The sequence below is a fragment of the Peromyscus eremicus genome, chromosome 3, assembly GCF_949786415.1.
Source record: "Peromyscus eremicus chromosome 3, PerEre_H2_v1, whole genome shotgun sequence".
Lineage (NCBI taxonomy): Eukaryota > Metazoa > Chordata > Mammalia > Rodentia > Cricetidae > Peromyscus > Peromyscus eremicus.
Window position 1 is genome coordinate 58,704,794 of NC_081418.1, and position 22,642 is coordinate 58,727,435.

The window sequence follows — 22,642 nt, forward strand, 5'->3', positions numbered from 1 at the left end:
ACATGGCTCACCTTTTCCATAGCATCTTTCCTTTAAAAATCCCCTCAGCACAGGGCAGTGGTGGCGCACACCTTTAATTCCAGCACTTGGGAGGCAGAGGTAGGCGGATCTCAGTGGTTTCGAGGCCAGCCTGGTCTACAAAGCAAGTTCTAGGAACATCCAGAACTGTTACACAGAGAAACCCTATCAAACAAACAAACAATCCCCTCAGCAAGACAGCCGTCCTGCGAGTAATGTAGGCATGGTTTCTGGAATGAGGTTTGGGGAGCTGAGGGGGCTATCAGGTGGAGAAGCACCCTGTCCTCTTCACACCAGCACCCTGAGGTCACCTGGTGTTTTCTTCAGATAGAAAAGGGGGCTCCTTGGAGCAGGGTGTTTCTAGGCTAAGTCTCCCCAGCAGCACTGGGTGGCCGTCACGCAGAGAGCAGACTGTTAGGTGTTTGCCTTACTCAAGGTCTTGACCAGAGAAGGTAACCCCAGTGCCGCTTTGCCGGCTCAAGACAAAGAAGCAATATCCTTGTGTAGTCCTCAAGGTGGATGTGCTCACTTTGCAGCCTTTGTGCTCAGGCTGGTCCTGTGTTGCTCTTAGGGATGGCTGCATTTCCCTGGGAGCATCCTGGTTTTGCCTCAGGGGAAAACAAGTCAAAGGGCATGGTGAGGAAGAGGAGGCACTGCCCCTTCGACCTGAGCCCTGGCCTCCCCCTCCTCTCTTGCCTTTTCACATGCTTGGCACCCCAGCCCACCCTAGCTGTCTGTCTGTCTCTATGTAGATGAGGCTGGCCTTGAACTCATAGAGATCTGTGCCTCTGGCTCCTGCCTGTTCTCTGGACAGCATCTCCTGTGTTTCTCGGCACTCACCCCCCCCCCCCACCCGATAGCTGGTGCCCACTGGGACTGCTATTCCAAGTAGCCAGCATTGTACTCAGCACTTTGTGATGTCAGTAGCCACAGAGACTCGGGGAGTAAGGAAGCTCAGCCCCTGGCCGGCTGAACACAGTAGAGTGCAGCAGCCTCCAGACCTTGGACCACAAAGGGCAAGTCCCTAGAGTGCTAAGTGTGGTCAGGACTGTGGCGGTCACAGGTTCCCTCGAATTGGCATCTCTGTAGCCAGGAACAAGGATGACCGGTCTGGGATGCTCTGGGCTCCTGCTTTCAAGGATGTGCAAATTAGGTTAAAAAACCGTGTTCAAGTCTTAACTTTTATTATTTGAATAAAGCAGACTTTGACTTGTTTGCTGTCTTTGTATTTCCTTCCTCTGAATCCTGAGTGAGCTGAGAGGTTCTACCCGTGAGTATGAGAAGACGGAGCTGAGAGGGCAGCGCACCCTGGGTTAGAATCAAGTGTTCCATGCTCACTGTTGATCAGCACATCAGAGCTATCAGGGGGCTTTCATCCAAAAGCCTGGCTTTCACGGGAAAATCACCATTTCACAGCAATGCCAAAGCCCTGACACCACCCAACAGAGTTCCCAAAGAACCGTTTCAGGATGCCCTCTGCAGCTCTGCGGGTGGTCAGGAGTCCTCCACTAGCCCTCCTGGCAGGATGGAGCAAAGTGGCACAGAGGCTGGATACTAGCGAATCTCTGGCCAGGAGACTCAGTCATAGCGTGTCTGCATGTGTGTGGTTTTCAGTGGTACTAGAGAGCCACGGGAAGCCACAGGCTGGGTGGCAGTTTCTGGTCTAGAGCTCTGCAGCTGCAAGTTAGGAGAGGTAGCCCACAGCGGTGCTGGAGACTCCTCCCTGGCCTTCCATGGAGGTGGGAGGGTGTAGCCTAGAGACAGGCTGCCATGGGCAGTCTCCGCTGGCATGAGCCTCGCATTGTCTTAGCAGGAAAGCTCCCAGGGAAGGCAGCACCTGCCAGCCAGCAAGGAACGTGCTGGAAGGTGAGGGGATGAGCTGAGACCTGGGGGCCTTCTCCAAGTGTGAGGGGAACCCAAGGTGCAGCTACCCTGCTACATTGTGCCTTCCAAGTGTCATAGCCCCTGTTGCTGGGGACTTCAGGGCAGAGCCTCTTCAGTGTGAGTCTTCCCATGGGTCAACACAATCCTCAGACCCAGAAGGCTTTCCTGTGACAGTACCACTGCTGGGCCTTTCACTCGGCAGTTTGAATGCTGCCTCTGTCCATAACTCTTACCACCCTCAGCACCCAAAGGTACGTTCACCTCTGCGCTAAGAACGGATGTCTGACATGACTCATGTTTTAGCCTTTTTCCACAGACAAGACAGCTCCCAGAGGCCCCTGTGCAGACATGCATCTGACTGGAGCCCTTCATCTGCCCCTAGTATGGCAGAAAGAGCCAGGCACGATGACACAGACCTGTAATCACAGACATGGAAGGCTGAGTGAGGCAAGAGAGAACTCACAGCCAGCTTGGGCTGTGTAGACTCTCAAAAAACACGAGAAATACTACAGCAGAAGATCTCTGTGGTTCGTAGCTCTGCATGGGGACTAGGCATCTGCCACAGGTAGAATGCGGGCCACATTTGGGGGCACAAAGACCTCCCAGTAGTAGTTTGCTAGTGTTTCTTGTGGTCCTAGTCCACACCCAGGCTCCATGGGGCTAGCTGGAGAGGAGCTACTGCCCGTGTTTTAGGGATGCACACACTGCATTTGTAGGGTCCTCCTGTGCTTTCAGAGGTCCCCTTGGATTAGATGGAAGGCCTCTGCCACACAGAAGAAACACATAAGATCCTCTCTCCTGGGATGTGTCACAGTGGCCATGTCTGTGTAGCTCTTGAAGTTCTTATCACAGTGGCTCAGGCTGGCCAGCTTTTCTCATGACCTAAAGAACCCAGGGTCAAGTTTGGCCTTGGGATTTTTCAACCCACAGAATCATTAGGGATATCAGTTGGCTCTCTGATTATCTAGACTCTTCTCTGGCTATCAAGCTCCGTGAGAGGACATGCAGCTGTAATCTAATAACCATGGCAAAACAGAAACTTTCTCTCAGCATCTTCTTCATCCTATAGTCACAGCAAGACCTCTGGGCAGCGGTGGCATCCTGAAGATGGCACACAGCTGGGGCTAAGTGTGACTCAGCATCCTGACTAACAGACCCGTGGGGCTAAGAACACCAAAGTTAGGGCTGGAGAGATGGCCTAGAGATGAAAAGCACTGGCTGTTCTCTGAGGTCCTGAGTTCAATTCCCAGCAACCACCTGGTGGCTCACTACCATCTATAATGAGATCTGGTGCCCTCTTCTGGCGTGCAGGCAGACTACTGTATGTGTGATTAATACAAGTTTTTAAAAATTAAAATCGACAAAACAAAGCAAACCACCGAAGTCCTGGGGGCAGTGGGCTGATGCTTCCTGCTGTCATTGCACTGTATTGCAGAGTGTGGTACATAATTCTGTCCACTTGGTCTACAGTCACCTAGGAAACAAAGCTCTATATGTGGGCATGTCTATATTGGGTTAATTGAGGTGGAAGACCCAACTTTAATATGGGTAGCACCATTCCGTGGGCTGGGACCCCAAACTGAATTAAACAAAAAGCAAGCTGAGCACCAGCATTCATCTCTCTGCTTCCTGCCTATGGATGCAGTGATCAGCTACCTATGGATGCAGTGACCAGCTGCCTGTGGACGCAGTGACCAGCTGCCTGTGGATGCAGTGACCAGCTGCCAGTGGATGCAGTGACCAGCTGCCTGTGGATGCAGTGACCAGCTGCCAGTGGATGCAGTGACCAGCTGCCTGTGGATGCAGTGACCAGCTGCCTGTGGATGCAGTGACCAGATGCCCAGATGCCTATGGATGCAGTGACCAGATGCCTATGGATGCAGTGACCAGCTGCCTGTGGACGCAGTGACCAGCTGCCAGTGGACGCAGTGACCAGCTGCCTGTGGACGCAGTGACCAGCTGCCTGTGGACGCAGTGACCAGCTGCCTGTGGACGCAGTGACCAGCTGCCTGTGGATGCAGTGACCAGCTGCCTGTGGACGCAGTCACCAGCTGCCCATGCTCCTGCCACTGTCTTCCCCACCATGGTGAGATGTGAGCCAAAATGAACCCTTCCTTCCTCAAGTTTCTTTTGTCACAGTGATGAGAAAATTCACTGCTCTGTAGGAGGTGACCTTGCTCAGGGAGTCTGTGTTCCTGCCGCCACTTTAATCTCTCCCTGTAGCAACAACGACTAGATCACAGCTTGGGGACTTGCTGCAGAAAGTTCAGGAGGCATATCCGTGAAAAAGTGTCACAGAGACCCTTGTGAAGATGGATGGACAGAGTAGCACCAGAGTGTTGGCTCTTGGCTGTCTAGTTCTGTGAGCAAGACTAAACACCTGCCTGGGCCACCCTGTCCTGGAATATTCCTGAAAGGCCTTCCACAATATATTTCCTGTCTGAACTTACAGTAAGATAAGCCTTCCTCCTCCTTCTTCACACAGACAACCAGGAAGGCAGCAGTGAACTTTACAGAAGACAGGCTGCGTGTTCAGGGCTTGGCGATGGCTCCACTGAAATGGGAGCTCCGTCCCCAGCTGCAGCACACCTGCTCCATAGATGCTTGCTGTGATGACTCCCCCTCCAGCTCCCACCTGGATGGTGGCCCTTCAGGAGTGGCTGGCCTTGAGAGCCTGGAGTCTTGCTGTGTTCCACAGATCCCCTGAACTCCCACATAGAGGGAGAATAGTCTGTCAGTGGCCTGATCAGAGGCTGGGCATCCACAGGCTTCAGTGGAGCAGGGAGCTTGCACAGGAGTTCTGGGGGTGCAACGTTCACGTCACTGAGGGCAGGCTCCAGCTCAGTCTGAGTCCTTCACTCAGAGCTTATCTTCTCTATCAAATCTGTAGAGCACCCCTGCTTTGCAGTAGCATGCACCGCTGAGGAAACAGCCAAGCTTGACTTAAACTCGCGTGTGCACACGATCTGCATCAATCCTGAAGCCTGACTCATGGCCCCAATTGAAAGGTACGGGGCTGACATCAATCAGTAGGGAAAGTTAAGAGGGCTCCAGGGATGCCCAAGGCCTTTGCAACAAGGGACGGAGTTTATTGTAGGGCAACATCAGGCATGCCAGAAGCTGAATAAAACAGTGTCACACTTCTCCATTTCCAGAGACTTCTGCGCATTTGGGGTTTGGTAGGTGGGCGGGGGGTGGGGTGGGGGGGGATAGGCTCAGTTAGTGAAAAAGACACTTGCTCTGGTCCAGGTTTTCATATCCCTGCTGGGGAGCAAGAAAGAGAAGAAGAAAGCAGCAGACCACTGCCCTCCCCCTCTTCCTCCCACTCACTATGTTTCCCAGCTCCCAAGCCTTGGCTGAGGAGCACGTTTTGAGTATCACAAGGCCTTGCTAAAAAGACAGACACCCCAAATTGTTGCCCACCCCCACTCCCACCACCTATATCTACAAAGAGGTGTTGTGACAAGTCTATGGCACTGAGGCTTGGTTTCCTGTCGCTTCCCAGGGAGGATTTGGAAACATTAAAAAAAAAATCTTTATTTTTGTGTGTATGATGTCTGTGTTTGAATGAGGCACACACTCCATGGTGCATGTGGGGAGGTCAGAGGACGACTCCACGGGAATCACAGCAAGGTACCCAGTACAGCCAGTGTCACCCAAAACCCTCACTTTCCTGCGGTTACAGGCATGTGCCATCACCCTGGGCAGGAAGGCTTTTAAACAAGTCTGAGCTGTAGTATTTTATCACGTGACACCTCAACTAGCTTATTTGCGCCTGAGATCTTTGAATACCACCCTCTCTTCACCTCCAACTTGCATGAAGTTTGACAAGATGAATAAAACAGTCTTAATTAGGGGAAAGTGGATGTGACCTGTCCCCGCTCTAGATAGCCAGGAGCACATCACTGGCAGAGGCAAGTACGAGGACAGGCACTTCCCGTCTGCATCCAGTGTGTGCGCGTGTGCGTGTGTGGGTGTGGGTGCCCCATTTCCCATGCTGTGCAACCACTAGCTTCCGGGGATGTATGCAGCCCTGGTCAGCTGCAAGGGGCAGGATCTGCCGCCAAGACTGTCTCCTGGGGCCACTGTTCTCTATAGAAAGGATCTCTACAGAGGGTGGAGATCAACAGATCCCATGGCTCTCCACAAAAGAGGGAGATATGGGACCAAAAAGTCCAAGGAAGACCCTTCCTGTCCTGCGGGAGAAACTGTTGAGTTTAAGCTGCTAGATGCTTCCCACGAGCTTGCCACCGAGGGCAACGTGGTAGTAGTGGGTGAGAGATGGGAGGCCAAGTCTGTGGACTCCCAGCTACATGAACTCCCATAATCGAAGTCCCTGTAGTCCCCGCGCAGTCCCCCGCTCCGGCTCGGGTCTCCTCCTACCCTGTCCCCCTGTCCTGGGCAGCCCAGACACCTGGGCAGGCAGAGCACAACTTGTGACCCACCATGTCCTGGTGGGAATAAGAAAGGAAAGTGCAAACCCAAGCCTGGAATCACCTGCGACCGGAGCAAACCCTACTCAGCCAATCAAGGAAAGGACTCCTAAGAAACCCCGCCCTTGGCCCTGAGTGACAGCTGGTGTTCAGGCTGCGTTCCCAGCGGGCGGGGTTCAGAGATGCGCGAGCGCAGAATCGCTTGGTCCAGGGCCTGAGCCACTTGGATCCCGTTGCGCATGCTCACCGCCCTCTTCCAGGACGTGCACCTGCTTAGAGAGTCCGCCGTTCGACCGAGCATCCCACCTGAGCATCGCGCACCCAGCCATGACAGCACACTCCTTTGCCCTCCCAGTCATCATCTTCACCACGTTCTGGGGCCTCATCGGCATCGCAGGGCCCTGGTTCGTGCCCAAAGGACCCAATCGCGGGTAAGAAAGCCAAGGCCTCGATTCCCTGCCGACCCTCCCCCGTCCCCTGGCTAGGCTCGCCTCTTCACCTTGGGGCTCTCGCTTGCTACCCTTCAGCTCATGACCGGAACGCCTCTCTGTGACTTCTTCCAGATCTGCACCTGGGCCGCAGCTGCCAGCAAACAGGCAGGAGGGCCTGGTGAAAGGGTAGATTCAGAAGTCAGGGACGTTTGAATGTGATTAAATGCACACCTCTCCCATACACACACCCTGCAGTCGGTAAAGGCCACCCATGGGCACTGATGCGCCATCGTTGCCAGCTGTGTGACTTTGGGCAAATGCCAGGCCTCAGTTTCCTCATCTAGCAAGAGAAGGATGATGGCAATACCTGCTTTGTAAGGCTGTTGTGAGGGTTGCCCTAAACATCGTCCTGGGCACGTTGTGTGTACGGGATGATTTTAGCTTCCTTCATTTTTGGAAGGTTCCTAGCAGATTTCTGCACCGTTTACCAGTCCCTCCTCCTGTTGGCCCTCTCAGTCATGAAGCCCTCACACTTTGCCGCCTGTGCGTTGTCTCAGCACTGACTGTCCAGTGCACAGCCACGAGTGGTCACTATTGTTAAAGGAAGATGGAGTACTAATCTCTTCAGCACCACCCTGAAGTGCTTGGGCTCTCTGCCTTGGATTAGGTTTAGCCTAAGGTTTAGCTGGAGCCGTAGATGGGTGTTGCCTTTATTCCTGCACATCTGAAGGCAGCTGGAGAGACCCTCCTCTTCCAGAGGACCAAAGTTTGGTGCTCACATTGGGCGACTCACAACTGTTTTACCTACAGCTCCAGGAGATCTGAGGTCCTCTCTGGCCTTTGGACACACAAGTTCACACACACACACACACACACACACACACACACACACACACGTGTGTGTGTGTGTATACATATATATGTAAAAATGAAAATAAGTCTTTTAAAAAAGATTTTAACTGGGCTCTTTCCTCTGTAGCCACTCCAGGGTCGTCTCTCCTGAAAGTCTTGGTGAGTTCCTTCTCATCTAACACATCTCCAGCTGTGTTGGAGCCTCTGTCTTTGGTCTTCTCTGAGTGGGCACAAAGCCCTGGTTTTCTTTACAACAGCCCGGCCCCTGTTAACATTGGCTCTGCCTCCTTGCTTCCTACCCCATCTTGTGTGTGTGTGTGTGTGTGTGTGTGTGTGTGTGTGTGTGTGTGTGTGATGAACTTTGAGGCCATCCTATGGTGGGCTGCCACAAATGGAGCTTGGGCAAAGCCTTCTCCAGCGTGAAGACGGAGAAGTGTTTGCTGATGGAGAAGAGACAGGGAGAGGAGATTTACGACATACCTTGGATGTGGACGCCCTTTGATGTTCTTATGCTTTGTCTTGGAGTTCTTACTCGGAACGGACCTCAGCCTCCTGTCCAGGTGGCACCGGCGAACACGGGGAGCTCTTTCTCCGGCCCTGTGTGCCAAGGCTGCCTTTCCCTTTCTGCTGTTGCAGGGTGATCATCACCATGCTGGTGGCCACTGCTGTCTGCTGTTACCTCTTGTGAGTACCGCCTTCCCCCGGAGCTGGGGCTGTGGCCGTCACCAGTGCTGGGTCTGGTTCTGCCTCCCAGGTGATGGTTGCATGAGCTTTGTGTTGCCCCCAGCTGAGCTGTAAGATACATGAGTTGGGCCAGCTCAGTAGTGTCCGCTCCTATCTGGGCATCAGAATCGTCCAGATCGGATTGGTTGTTTAAGCACAACTTTGGTGCTCCACTCTAGACTCAGCAAGTCACATAGAAATCAGGGCATCATCGTATTGCCAAGGAACGCCCGGGTGATTGGACTAAAGCCAGTGTAGAACCACTAGGGGGCAGCAGAGGTGTGTGTGGCAATGCAGGGTGGCTCCCTAAGGCCCCTAAGGAACCCTCACCCTGGGTCCAGCCTGAGCTCAGGGACCTTATATACTTACAGAAAATCAAATCAACTCACATCAAAACCCACAGATCCTAAGCCCAATCCCTGTGCCAGCCAGGACACAGTCTAGATTAGCTGCATGCTCTTTGGAAGAGAGAGTAGCCGAGTTCTCCCTTGGTGTGTGGGATGGGTCCCCTCACTCTGCTGTCCTTCACAGCTGGCTCATCGCCATCTTGGCTCAGCTGAACCCCCTGTTTGGTCCACAACTGAAGAATGAGACCATCTGGTATGTGCGCTTCCTGTGGGAGTGACCACTGAGAGTGATCAGCTGGCTTCTGGCCCCAGGTACTGAGGGGAGACTCACTTGAGGGTGCACTGAGGGGCCTGTGGTGGGGAGGGAGGGGACCAGGACCATCACAGGGGCTTCCTCTGGACTCAGGAATTAGTTTGTTTAGCAAGGGAAATAAAGGCCATGCTAGCCGCAAAGATGGAGACTGGGGTCCCGAGTTCCTGTCTTCAGTAAGCTTCTTCCTGAGGCTCAAACACATAGCCTCAGCTGTAGCCTGCCAGACCACAGGTGGGGACAGGGTGTGGGTGAGACCCATCTGTAAGCTGGTCATGGTAAGGTGAGGCTGGCCATGGGTAGTAAGAGACCAGCTTGGACAGAGGTGGGTGAGGGTCAACTGGTCTAGGCAGGGGAAGGAGTTGGCTGAGGGAGCTTTCCAAGCAGAGGGGAGGTGAAGGGATGTCTAGTTGATGACGCTTAATGTGATGTGCTTTTCAGGTACCCTGCTGTGGATGGCCCAGCCTTGATGTCCCTGGAGACCCTGCATTCCCACCGGCCCCACCCATCAGTCAACCCTCCTGTGTTCTCCATGCCAGCGCTGTGGGATCCTCACCCTCAGAGCCATCCTGGTTTCAGCTTCCCAGCCGTTAGGGGGACTCATTTGGGAAAGCCCTGTGCTCAGTCTGGCCACAGCAGGAGCCAACCTGTGCTTAAATCCCCTTTAAGGCAGTTTTCTCTCTCTCAAGCAGATCCTGGGGAAGGGTCTGAACTTGCTGGGGGGTCTGTTTTCATCCTGAGAGCAGATGCCAGGACTCAACCCAGTCCCAGAAAGGACATGGGTCTTCATGGAGAAGGGACATATGGCCCAGGCCAAGCTTTTCAACTCTGCCTCCACCTTGTGAAATATTGGGTCAGGGTCACAGGCCTTCTCCAGCTTGGTGTGGATTATTCTTAAAGTTTCAAACACTTGTAGATGTGACAACACTGGAGATGTTGATGTCCTAAAGAAACAGTCACACCAAACACACACACACACACACACACACACACACACACACACACCCCGCACTGTGCTTTGGGTCAAGAGAGAAACTTTCATGTTTAGTCTTCTGTAGCAGTGAAGTCACTCAGCACGGGAGGAAGGCAGTGTGTCTTTGGAATGTTCTAGTCACTTTGCTCTCCCTCTGTAGATAAGCTCACTCACTCCCCAGAACCTGTTCGTTGGGGTGCAGCCATTCCTGCCAGGAGGCTACACTCTTCATTGGGTTGTGGTGGGATGGATCCCACAGCTGGCCCCAACCGCACTGAAGAGATCTGGAGTTGGGGCTGGGGACAGACAAAGGTAATGATTATGAGGTACTCCTGGCACTATGCCTCCCTGGCCTCTGAGACCCTCTGTCCTCAAGCTCATGTGACTCTGTGCCAGGCACAATGGAAGACAGAGAATGCAGACCACAGGGGGTCAGCCTAGGGGACCCCTCCAGCCCATGCCCTCACCCCCCTGAGAGGGTGAGTATGGACTTCCCACTCTTGTCTGAGTTGCCAGAGCTAGCTAGGATAGAGCCCTGCACAATCCCTGGTTCCCAGCCAGTGGCTGAGTTCCCAGGGCAAGATAAACCGGCCGTGATTATTTATTGACTATTTATTTGGTCTTCCTCCCCTTTTCAGGGTCATTTTGGGAGTGGTGGTGGAATACACTGTAGCTCAGATCGCTGGGCACTGGGCCTGCTGGTTGCTCAGGGCTTAGATGGGGGCCTCCATGGGCAACCTCTCCCTTCCTACCCTAACCCCTGAAGCCTTCCTGTGGGGTGGGGCGTGGTGAGCATGACTTGTGTTGAAAAGCTGATTCCTGTCTAATAAATAATGGTGATGCAAGGTTGTGGCTTAGGAGCCGAGTCTGGCCTCTGCTCGGTTTGCCAGCTGCCACATGTCTTCTGTTTGTCTCTCTCTGTCCCCTCTACTCGGATGTCTTCTGTTTGTTTACTGGTGGCTCTGGGGACAGGAAAAGGGACTGTACTTCTGGGACTTGGATGCAGGGGACCCTCCCACAGTTTTGAGATCTGGAGGAGAGGCTGGCTCTTCTGACTGCCCTACACTTGGCCCAGTACCTGCCCAGCAGGAGAAAGACCAAGGCCCATTCGAGCGGCACTTCAGCCTCTGGCTTTTACCCCCTAGAGACAGAGGACATGGTGCCTGTGTATAAAGTGGGCTCCATTTCTGAGTATGACCTTCCCTGTTGCTGGATGTCTGAGCTTGGGGTCTGTTTGTTGAGTTGAGGAAGGCAGCAGAGGGAATCAGGTATTCCAGGGCCTGTAGCTTAGGGAAGGCTAAAATCTCAATTCTGTGGGGGGTCGGGGGAGGCAAAGAACTGGGGCATAGTAAGGTGGACTCACCTTTGGGATCCTGGAGCCAGTGGAGTGGTTTGGATTGATCCTCAGGGCAATGAGGAGTGAGCTTGGCAGGGTTTTCTGGAGGTACAGAACCAACAGAAGTGTGTGTGTGTGTGTGTGTGTGTGTGTGTGTGTGTGTGTGTGTGTGAAGGTGGCTTATTAGACTGCCTTACACAGAGGGCTGGGTAGTCACAACAGCTGTCTACATGTTGGAGTGACAGAGAGGTCATAGCTGCTCAATCCACAAAGCTGGATGGGTGGGTGAGTGCTTGGAGGGTCCAGAGGCAAGAGGGGAACCAAATAATCCAGAGGAAGAGGGCTAAAGGGGCAAGAATGGCCCAGGGTATCACATGCCCCCAGTGCCCTCCACCCTAAGAAATCAAAGCCAGCTGGGAGCTTTGCTGGCAGGCAACATCAGGCTGCTGGGGGCTGAGAGTGGGTGGGTAGGTGAGAGACTCCAGACAGCTGGCAGGGAAGGGCCTGTGGGCCTTCTGGAGCTGGGAGTAGAGTGATAAAAGGGAGCTACAGATGGAAGGCACCTCTGGTTAACATGCCAGGCCCTTGCGCGTGAGCCCTGGGTGTAGGGGACCATTCCTTCACCTCCTCCTACTGGATCCCACCAGGCCCAGACTGCTACATTCCGCTGTCAGGGCTTCAGGTCTGGGGTACCTGGAATCCTCTTTGGCCCGGGGTGGGGGAAAGGGAGGGGCTTCTCTGCAAATAGCTGCTCCCTTCTCCAAGCTGTTGTCTGGACTCCGGGCATCTTGGTGCTGGTTTGATGGCATTCCTGTGGATGCTGCCAGATGTGTGAATCTGTGACTGGAAGTCACTGAGCTCCCTGGCTGCAGCCTCTCTGTTCCTGGAGGCTGGAGACATGGAGAGATGCTCCCTAGGCATCCTTTGGCCTGCCTGGGCCTGGCAGCTCCTCGAGCCTGTGGCTTTCTCCTGTCTAGTTTCCTTTTTCTGTGTAACCATTGGCTTCATTCAGAACTGTGGAGACTGAGAATGCCCTGCTGTGGTTAGAGGACAGCCATGGAAAAAAGGATGTCACTACTGTGGGTCCCCACAGTGTACCACACACCCAAACCATGTGCACAGAGGTCAGTGGGCTGTGGAGATGGAGGTCTGGACCCAGGCGCTTGCTTTTACAGGGTCCAGGATGAAGAACATAAGTGTCAGGCACAGGACAACCTGTTTAAAACAAGTAGTTATGGAAAGACCTTCTCAAAGCCATTTCCCCAGAGCATGGGTGATCATGGGATCCCTCTGGCCTCTAGCTGTGTGTGAGCTTAGAGAGAGCCATGAGGCTTCAAGCAGAGAATTTATCGAAGCTAGATAGCCACACACTAAAGGGAATCCAGGCCCCATATTAGCCAGAGACTCTAACACAGTAGGGCAAGGAGAGGGGAGGGCTGAGCGTACTTGCCTCCTCACCCTCTGGTAAGGTTAGGCCTCCCACCCCTTTGCCAAGAATTGTGTGCTATTGAGGGGCTTTCCCTCCATGCTCAAGGTGGGACTATGCAGGGACAGTGGGGCTTCATCAAAACCACACAGAACTTGGCCTGTGAGATGACTTAGTGAGTAAAGGTGCTCGTTGTCAAGTCTGACGACCAGAATTTGATCCCCAGAACTACACAATGGAAGGAGAACCAAGTCCTGCGAGTTGTCCTCTGATCCTCACATGTTCACTATGGCATGCATGTGTGCACATGCGCACACACATACACACACAATTAAAAAAGATATACAAAACTGGACATTAAAGCTACAAAATGTGTTTCACTTAACAACTTCTCTAGAGAAGGATCTGAACTCCAATCAGATCTTGCAGTGGGGACAGAATATTTGAGAGAGAGAGAGAGAGAGAGAGAGAGAGGGGGGGGGGGAGAATAAGGGAGTCAAGAGGGGTGTGATCAGGGGCTCAAGTTAAATTAGAGAAAGGGAATTTCAGGACTATAAGACAGAGTTGGTTAAGCCAGATGTGGTGGTACACGCCTATAATCCCAGCACTCAGGAGACAGAGTCAGAAGGATAGAGACTGCATGGCCAGCCTGGACTACACACTGAGACCCTGTCTCACAAAACAGGGCCTGGGGATGCCGTCAGTGGCAGGTGTTTGCCAAGTGTGCACAAGCCTGGGTTTTATGCCCAGCACCACACACACAAATGGTCAGTGTGGATGAAATGAGGCTGACTGTGTTGTTGGTGGTCCATGATGAGTTAGGTCTTCGCTCTCCCAGAGGTTGAGAGAGGTCATGTCCTCCCTGATGAGGGCATTTCAGATGAAGGGTATTCAGGTTCTTGTAAGTGACACTTCTGGGTTGCTGGGGAAGCACACATGGACATCTTGGAGACAGAGGAGGGATTTGCTGCTGTGAGCTGTTTTTAGTAAGTGCTGGGGATGGTGGGTGTGTCAGGGACGCCGACACAGAAGCCCAGCAGGAGAATAAAGATTACAGTTGTTCACATGGACTTTGACCACCTTACTTCTGCCCTAAACTACAAAGCACACGTCTCCTGATTTGTGAAGAAAAGCAGGCTCCATGTCTGGAATATAACCCTCCTCATAGCTGAAGCCCTGAGGCTGAGATCTGCCTATCCAGCACCCTGCCTCGGGGTGGAGGGGATCAGAGGGAGCCAGGTCATCCCAGGCCTGAGGACAGGACATTTCAAAGGAGTGGTCCACAGGACTTGGCCTTGGTCTTTGAGGTAGGGTTGCTGCTGTTTCTGGGTGCAGGTTTACCATTCTGTGCCAAGGCAACTTTTATAGTTCTGTTTCAAACAGGACTTTCCCCCCATGAGAGGCAAATCAGTGTCAGTCAGCACAGAGGCTCACAGAATGTCCCTGGGGTAGAGATATTTACAAAGGAGCAGTAGTGTAGAATACGGTACTCCCGAGCCATGGCAAGGGCCAAAATGGGAAGTTGGAGCAGAGACCATCCCACCCAGTAACAAGTCCGTTGAGAAAAGAAGAGACAGACAGAGCAAATTCAAGCTGCATGGGGCCCACACATGACCAGCAGAAGGCAGAGTGTGCAGGGTGCAAGTCTCCAGAAAGACAGTCCAATTTATGCAATACTTGGTGGGGCTGATGATATCAACATCATGGCCTTAGCAAAGGCTTTGAGCAGGAGCAGTGATGGTTCCTCAGCCTATGCCACACCAGCATGAAATATCCTTCAAGGATGTTTAATAACAATGATGGCTAGTGAGTCTTGAGCAGTCCCTACAGGTCACTACTGCTTGGGAGACCAAAAGACAGAAAGCTAAGAGGCTGCAGCATTATTGCCCTGGTTCCAGGCCTCCTTACATCTGTGATATTGTCGTACCTCAGCATCACAGAGAGACCTGGTACAGTCCAACTGATGTCAGGGACACTCATGGGCCCAGGTTCTCATGAGAGATAGGTAGGGGCTATTCTTGTCCCCACAGAAACTGTAACGTGACCTGCAGGTGATTTTGTTTTCTTCACCCTAAAGGAATTGCTGGTAACTCTGGAATCGTGAAGGGATGAATGTAAGCCCATGTGGAGTTGGCTGCCTCTGAAAGCCCCATGCCTGAATGATTTAACTGGATAAAACTCTGGATTTCTGGGAACATAGTCAGTTGGCCGCCACTCCAGTTCTGTTCATCTTGTAACATCTTGTAAGTGAGAGCAGATGACCACAGTCCTGGGTGAATCCAGGCCACACTCCTGTTAACAAGTCTCTCTCTGGGAAGATGTTGGGCACCAGATGCAGCATTCCAGCAAGACAAAAGAAATGCAATCAAGAGGTCTTGTGTACAACATGGCAACTGTAGTCATTAATCATCTGGATTACTAGAAAATTGATGGTTGTAGATCTGAAGCATTCTCACCTCAAGAAAATGTTTGTGTGATTGAACCAGCCTTTTTCTTTTAGGCCATCAGCCAGCTCCCAAATCACGACACAGAGACTTATTATTAGTTATAAATGCTCAGCCTAGCTTAGGCACATTTCTGGCTTGTTCCTTTAACTTAAATTAGCCTATTTCTCTTTACCTTTTGCCTCGGAGCTTATTACTTCTCTCACTTCTGTATATCTTACTTTCACTGCTTTTCTATGTCTGGCCAGGTGGTGTTTGCCTGGTTTCTTGCCCCAGGCATGTCCTCCATTCTCTCCTCCTTCTCTCTCATTCTTCCTTCCTCTTTTCTCTAGCCTAGATTTCTCCTCCTATTTATTCTCTCTGCCTGCCAGCTTCTCCTATCCCTCCCTGCCTAGCTATTGACCATTCAGCTTTTTATTAGATCAATTAGGTGCCTTAGGCAGGCAAGGTGAAACAAATACAACATATCTTTATGTAATTAAATGCACATCATTGGCTGGGCGGTGGTAGCACACGCCTTTAATCCCACCACTCAGGAGGCAGAGCCAGGTGGATCTCTGTGAGGACAAGGCTAGCCTGGTCTACAGAGCGAGATCCAGGACAGGCACCAAAACTACACAGAGAAACCCTGTCTCAAAAAAAAAAAAAAAAAAAAAAAAAGCACATCCTTACATCATTAAACAAATGCAGCATAAGCAAAAGTAACACACTTTTACATATATCACATTTTAGTGTATGTGTGTGCATGCACATGCACATACATGCATGTTTGCCCTTGCATGCAATGGTGTTCATGTGGAGGTTAGCAGGTAAGTTTCAGGAGTCCTTTCTCTTTATATCATGCAGGTCCTGAGACTCATGCTCAGGTCATAAGGCTTGGCAGCAAGTGCCTTTACCCACTAAGTCATCTTGCTATCCCAGATTCTGCATTTTAAACTACATCAGATCCTAAGAGTTCTGGTGTCAAACGAGGCCCTCAAGGACCCCAGCTGGGTTTCCCAGCCTCGAAGAAATGGCAGTTTATACTAGGTAATTAAATGGACGTTAAGGGCTTAGGGGTGAGTAGCCCGTGAATTCCTAGATATTTAGCAGCACCCCTGACTCTACCCGTCAGATGCCATCAGACTACTTTCCCCTGCTTCCAATTAGGACAGCCATAAACGTCTCTAGTCATTCCGAAATATTCCTGAGGAAGTCTTCTCCTGTCCCACCTCTGCTTCTCACACACACAGTGGGAAGCAGAACTCTAGAATGTTGGTTCATCAGCAGCCTCTAAATTGGGCCATTTCTCTAGAGCTCTGTGAGAGGAGGCTGTGAAACCCGAGGGAAGCAGACACCCTGAGGTGCCCGTCACCCTTCATCTGGCCATTCTGGGGGAAAGGAAACAACCAAGCTTTGGGGGACTACAGGCCAGTGGGCCCCAATGCCAGCACAAAGTACCTCCGCATTGACCCCTAAATTCAAAATAAAACGCCACAGCAGCAACACTGGTCTTCTTATTTGGAAAGTGCTGTGGGATAATGCTCTCGTACACTGGTTTAATAAAACGCTGATTGGCCAGTAGCCAGGCAGGAAGTATAGGCAGGGTGAGCAGACTAAAAGAATTCTGGGAAGAGGAAAGGCAGAGTCAGGAGTCACCAGCCACACACAGAGGAAGCAAGATGACAAGGCAGAACTGAGAAAAGGTACCAAGCCATGTGGCTATACATAGATAAGAATTATGGGTTAATTTAAGTGTAAGAGCTAGTCAGTAATAATCCTGAGCTAATGGCCCAGCAGTTATAAATAATATTAAGCCTCTGAGTGATTATTTTATAAGCAGCTGCAGGTCTGCAGGGGGTGGGGGGGTGGGCAGGTGGGACCCGAGAAAACTTCTGACTACAGGAAAGCTCAGCATTCTGCTCCCAACAAAGGTGTGGTGCATGCTGGGGTACAAACTCTTCACTTCCTCATCTGTGTCTCCTCAACCAGGAACTCCAGGTCACTGTGCATTCTCAGGTGTAGCTCCACCCAATCCACTCAGAACCCCAAGGAACACGAGGGGCTCCAGCTCCAGCTCCAGGATACTTTCTGAACTCAAGTCTCAATGATGAATCAATAGTAGCTCATGCTTCACAAAAGTGTGACCAGGAACTGGGAAAGTGGATCCAAGTATCTGGCCCATCAAACATTGGCAGCTATCCATCACATTATTTTAGCATGTCAGTTCTTTAAATTCTGTGCTATAGATGGAGTTTCCTGTGTCTCAGCAGCTGCTCTCAAATAACCACAAAGAGGCTTAATATTAATTATAAATACTCAGCCAATAGCTCAGGCTTGTTACTAGCTAACTCTTACATTTTAAATTAACCCATTTTTCTTATCTACATTCTGCCACATGGCTCAATATCTTTTTGCAGTATGATGAGTTCATCTCCTTCTCTTTTGTCTCTTCCCACTTCTGCAAGACTCCTCTTCCTCTTTGCATTCTCTTTTTTCTGCAAGTCCTGCCTAACCTCTACCTGTCCAGCTATTGACCCAATCACAGTGACACATATTCACACAGTGTAAAGGAATATTCCACGTTTCCCTCTTTTTGTCTATGGTGTCAGAAGTGGGATTATTTCAGTCCTGACAAAAAACTCTGCCTACATATGGATCAGATTTGATCAGGGAAGACCCCCTGAAATCCTGGCTACAGACATAAAGAAATAAGCCTATAAAAACTACAAAACACATAACATATATTTTACCTTCTCAAACATAAAACAAAAATCATCTTTAACTGACTTGTACACACCACATATTCCATACTTGTGATGTTACCTTTAAAAGTTTATGTATTTGCAGAACAAGGGGACCAGACACCAGTGAAAATGCATGGCTCAGATGATCCAGCCTTTCAAAATGCCTCTGTTACAGTCTCCTCAGAATTCTGCATCCAGAACAGTTTCAAGGCTGCTAGCTAAGATGATTCATCCTCACAGAACACTGCAACCAGACTTAACAATTATCTTGATTTTCTCAAAGTTCCCTCAAAGATGTCAGTGCCCCCAGACAACAGGAAGCAGTCTAGAAAAAACAATGCCCACAATCCCAAAAGATGGGTTATGGATATTTATCAACATTTAAGGGGGGTTAGTTATAAGTTGTTATTGGTCATAGTCAGAAAAAAAGCTAGACAAAACAGTTAAATTCAAAGATCTCTTTCTAAAGGAAAAAAGTGGAATATTGTGAGATTAAAGGGTAGATTATTTAATCTACTTTAATCCAAAAATAACTATTAATCTCAAAATATTTTACATTGGTATGAATTTTGGTTTATTAATACAAATTTAAAGAAAATTTTCTTATACTGTGTGTATGTTTCTACTCTTGTTTGGGGTATTGTGTTTATGCAGCTCATTTAAAAATGTAATGTATAATTAAGAAATACAAAATAATAGTCAGCTATAATAGTCAAACTTATAGTCATGTTATGTATGTTTTCAAGGTCATATACAGATTTATTTAGATAGGTAGATGGTCTTCAAACACTTCAAAGGTCTACAGAATATGGCATTTAATATGTTTAATAATTTAAGGCTTTTCATGACAATGACACATGTCTGTTCCTAGCAGCACCGATCTGCTTCAGAGAAGATTATGGGCATCGAAGAAACTCCATATGGAGTTTGTTTTCCTTATGACAAAATCTTGCCATTTAGACAAAAAAAAAAAACAAAACAAAACAAAAAACCTGCCCTTCCTCATTTGCTGACAGTATACTGTCCAAACTGGACCAGCAGGACACAAAATAAAGGGACTGCCAAACTTTGCTGAGACAAGGTAGAATAGTCCTTCAAGATTCCCTGCTTCTCAAAAATGTCTGTCAGATATACTAGACCTGTAGGCCAAAGTTGGATACCCCAATGTTACAAAAGAACTTTGGGTGACTGCCCAGGCAGCCAGATATCCCTGTCATTGGGTAACATTGCATCCTTCTGGGATCTTTGATGGAGTTAAAGTCTAAATAATTAGCTGGGCGGTGGTGGCGCATGCCTTTAATCCCAGCACTCGGGAGGCAGAGTCAGGCGGATCTCTGTGAGTTCCAGGCCAGCCTGGACTACCAAGTGAGTTCCAGGAAAGGCGCAAAGCTACACAGAGAAACCCTGACTCGAAAAAAACAAAACAAAAAAAAAGACTAAATAATTAGACTTAAAGTTTTCCTTAGTTATGGTAAGAGGTAAATTAGGTATAAAACTTTAGACTCATAAAGATAATAGAGTATTTTCTCTAATTTTGCCAAATACAAATGAACTGGATATTGATTATAACTGTAATTCTTCCTTGATAACTGTTTTGTGATATATGATTTTACTATGTTAAACTTAAAACCTTCCTTTTAATTAGACAAAAAGGAGGAAATGCTGTGGAACAATCTTTGTATACTATAAATATGTATTGCTCTCATTGTTAATAAAAAGCTGATTGGCTGATGGCTAGACAGAGAGAATGCTGGGAAGGAGGGTGGAATCAGAGGAGTCTCGAGCCAAATGCAAAAGAAGCAACATGGGAAGTTCATAGATGAGGTAAATGAGCCTCAGGGCAGCACATAGATTAATAGAAATGAGTTAATTTAGTTGTAAGAACTGGCTGGAGACAAGCCTAAGATATCAGCCAAGCATTTATAATAAATAATAAGTCTCTGAGTGGTTATTTGGGAGCCGCTGCTGAGACACAGAGAAACTCCGCCTACACTGTGCCGCACTAGATTCTGCCAGGGTCTCAGCCCATTGCACTTGCTGATGCACCTGACACAGGAAATACCAACAGCTCAAGTGCTTTCCAAAGTGTGATCTAAGAGCCTATTCATAGTCTGTATTTCTGTGTCTGTGGTAAGTGTCTTTAATTTCTAAATGTGTGGATATATTACTTTTCTGTTGCTATGATAAAATACCAACACCAAAAGTAGCTTAGGGGAGAAAAAGAGTTTATTTTGGCTTATAATTCCAGAGGGATGAGTCCATCATGGTGGGGAAGCCATGAAGGCAGGAGCAGAAAGAGCACACATTTGTCATCTACACACAGGAAGCAGAGAGGGAGGGAGGGAGGGAGGGAGAGACAGAGACAGAGAACAGAAAGTGGGACCAGGTATAAAATCTTCAAACCCACCTCCAGTGATGTACTTCCTCCAGCAAGTCTCCACCTCCTTTAAGGCTTAGGGAACAGCACGGGGGTGGAGGACAGAAAATGTGGAAGAGCTGAAGGATGGGTAGGAACAACGTGGAACACTGACTTCTAGACATGACATAGCTGATGTGTCCACGAAATCAAAGCATCTGGGGTTACCTGCTGAAGACCTGACCGAGCTTGGTACCCATCCACATTCATCATGCATGGGGGAGGGGCTCAGGAAGGTCCGTGAGTGTTGATACAGAGACCCTAGAGAATATGAGAAGAGGTAAACATGACTCCTGTAGGGGAAAGCACCCCTGATATCTGGAGCAAGGAACAACTCCAAGATTCTATAGGAATGAATGCAAGAGAAACAGAAAAGGATGGGAGAGGCACCTAGTCCCCGTGGCTACCATGTGAGGTGAGAAAGACAAAACAGATCTCATGGACATGAGCAGACCGGTGCTCATTGCAAGAAGGATGGATGCCACTGCCTGAAACCAAAGGCAGGGTCTAGGAGTGCGAGGGAAGGAGAGGAGCACAGCAGAGGGAGGGAGGAACTGGCCTTGTTCAGACGGTGAGTGAAGAGGCCCAGGGACTCGCTGACCCTGTAGTGCCAATTCCAACTTTCCCACAGAAGCTCTGGGAAATGGACAGTCAGAATCATATGTGGCATTCCTCTTAGATACAGTACTGGTTAGTTCTGTTCACAACGCTCATATCACCAAAACCAAAACCAAACAACAAATCCTTTCCCTTAGGGCAGGGGAGGAGGATTAGTGGTTAAGAGTATTTGTTGCTCTTACAGAGGATCAGGGTTCGATTCCCAGCACCACATGATGGCTCATGACTGTCTGTAACTCTAGCTCCAGGAGGTCTGACACTCTCTTCTGACATTGCAGGCACCAGGTATGCACACTGTGTACAGACATCTACGCAGGCAAAGCCATCACACACATAAATAAATCTAAAAATATTCTTTTAAAAACTTTTCTTCCAGCCTCAGTCTCCTCAGAGGTGAGGGTGGATCTGGGAATTGGAGGAGAAGGGGTGGATATGATCTGCTGTGGGATGGTCTGTATGTCAAGTGTGTTGCTGATTGGTCAGTAAATAAATCACTGATTGGCCATTGGCTAGGCAGGAAGTATAGGCGGGACAAGGAAAAGAATTCTGGGAAGTGGAAGGCTGAGTCAGAGAGACACTGCCAGCCGCCATCAGGACAAGGAAGATGTAAAGTACCGGTAAGCCACAAACCATGTGGCAAAGTAAAGATTAATAGAAATGGGCTAAATATAAGAGTAAGAGCTAGACAATAACAGGCCTGAGCTAATGGCCAAGCAGTTTAAATAATGTAAGAGTCTGTGTGTTTATTTTATAAATGGGCTCTGGGACTGGCGGGACTTGGTGGCGGGAGCTGGAGAGAAATTCTCCAGCTACAAATGGCGTCCAACGTGGTGGCAAGAGTTTCCACCTAAAAACTTAGAAAAAAGATTCTAAAACGGACCTAAAAACAGCTTCCTAATTGTCTCTCTCAAATAAGCGGCAGCTGCCGGTTTGAGCTACTGGCGGGTTCCTAGCGTGCGCTCTGGACCTGCAATATGGTGGGAATGAGGCCTCTGCAAGTAGCACATTAAACTGTGTGATGGATTTAGCCTTTGCTAGTACAAAACAAAAAAAGAGGTTTCTGGGCTACACGCTACTTTGGTAAAAGTGTAGACCCACTATTTCTGAGAGTTACGGCTCCCAGAGCTGGCAGAAAGCGGACCACCGCCATGTTGGGAAGCTGAAGTGGGCGGAGCCAGCAGCCACTGCGCCGTTTCAGGCTTAGAAGGCTGCAGTTTAAAAGGAATAGGCTCAAGCTAATATAAAAAAATAAGCCACGTAAAGATGACTACCACACAGAGAATCTGGATTATGTTCTCTTTGATATTCGTAACTGCAGAAAAACATTTGATTGTAAAAGCTGTTGAGTTATGCCAAAATGTATATTTTAAAGGTACCTTGACTTCAAAATTTGGATATAAGGATATGTTGCTTTGGAAAAGAGTCTCTGCTCTTGTTTCCACAGAAAGCCAGAGACTATGGATTTGTTCCAGATTAAGATACATCAGGTTTGACCAGCCAAGACCCCCTGAAAGGTCTCCAATGACACCATGGCCCAGATGATTCAACATCCAGAATGGTTTCAAGTCAACTGGCTCAGATATACAGCCTCACGGACTACTCCATGATCCTAAAATTTTCTTTCTGTCTCCAGAAGATACAGCGCCCCCCTCCAGCAGGAAGTAGTAAGAAAAGCTACGCCCAAATTCCCAAATATACCAAGCTG

General features: G+C 49.5%; 1 protein-coding gene across 1 annotated transcript; it reads left to right on the top strand.

The window, feature by feature from the left end:
• Window positions 1-6,543: 6,543 nt before the first annotated feature.
• Atp6v0e2 (ATPase H+ transporting V0 subunit e2) lies at window positions 6,544-9,629 on the top strand. The gene is made up of 4 exons (XM_059256618.1): window positions 6,544-6,766; window positions 8,255-8,302; window positions 8,873-9,000; window positions 9,440-9,629. The coding sequence occupies exons 1-3, from the start codon at window positions 6,663-6,665 to the stop codon at window positions 8,964-8,966; spliced, it is 246 nt and encodes an 81-aa protein (XP_059112601.1). The 5' UTR covers window positions 6,544-6,662; the 3' UTR covers window positions 8,967-9,000; window positions 9,440-9,629.
• Window positions 9,630-22,642: the final 13,013 nt, after the last annotated feature.

Bases quoted from the DNA above. Each gene is read 5' to 3' on its own strand.
- Atp6v0e2 (XM_059256618.1), top strand. From the start codon at position 6,663: ATGACAGCACACTCCTTTGCCCTCCCAGTCATCATCTTCACCACGTTC. The intron at 6,767-8,254 runs GTAAGAAAGCCA...CTGCTGTTGCAG, and splicing joins CCCAAAGGACCCAATCGCGG to GGTGATCATCACCATGCTGG. The intron at 8,303-8,872 runs GTGAGTACCGCC...TGTCCTTCACAG, and splicing joins GCTGTCTGCTGTTACCTCTT to CTGGCTCATCGCCATCTTGG.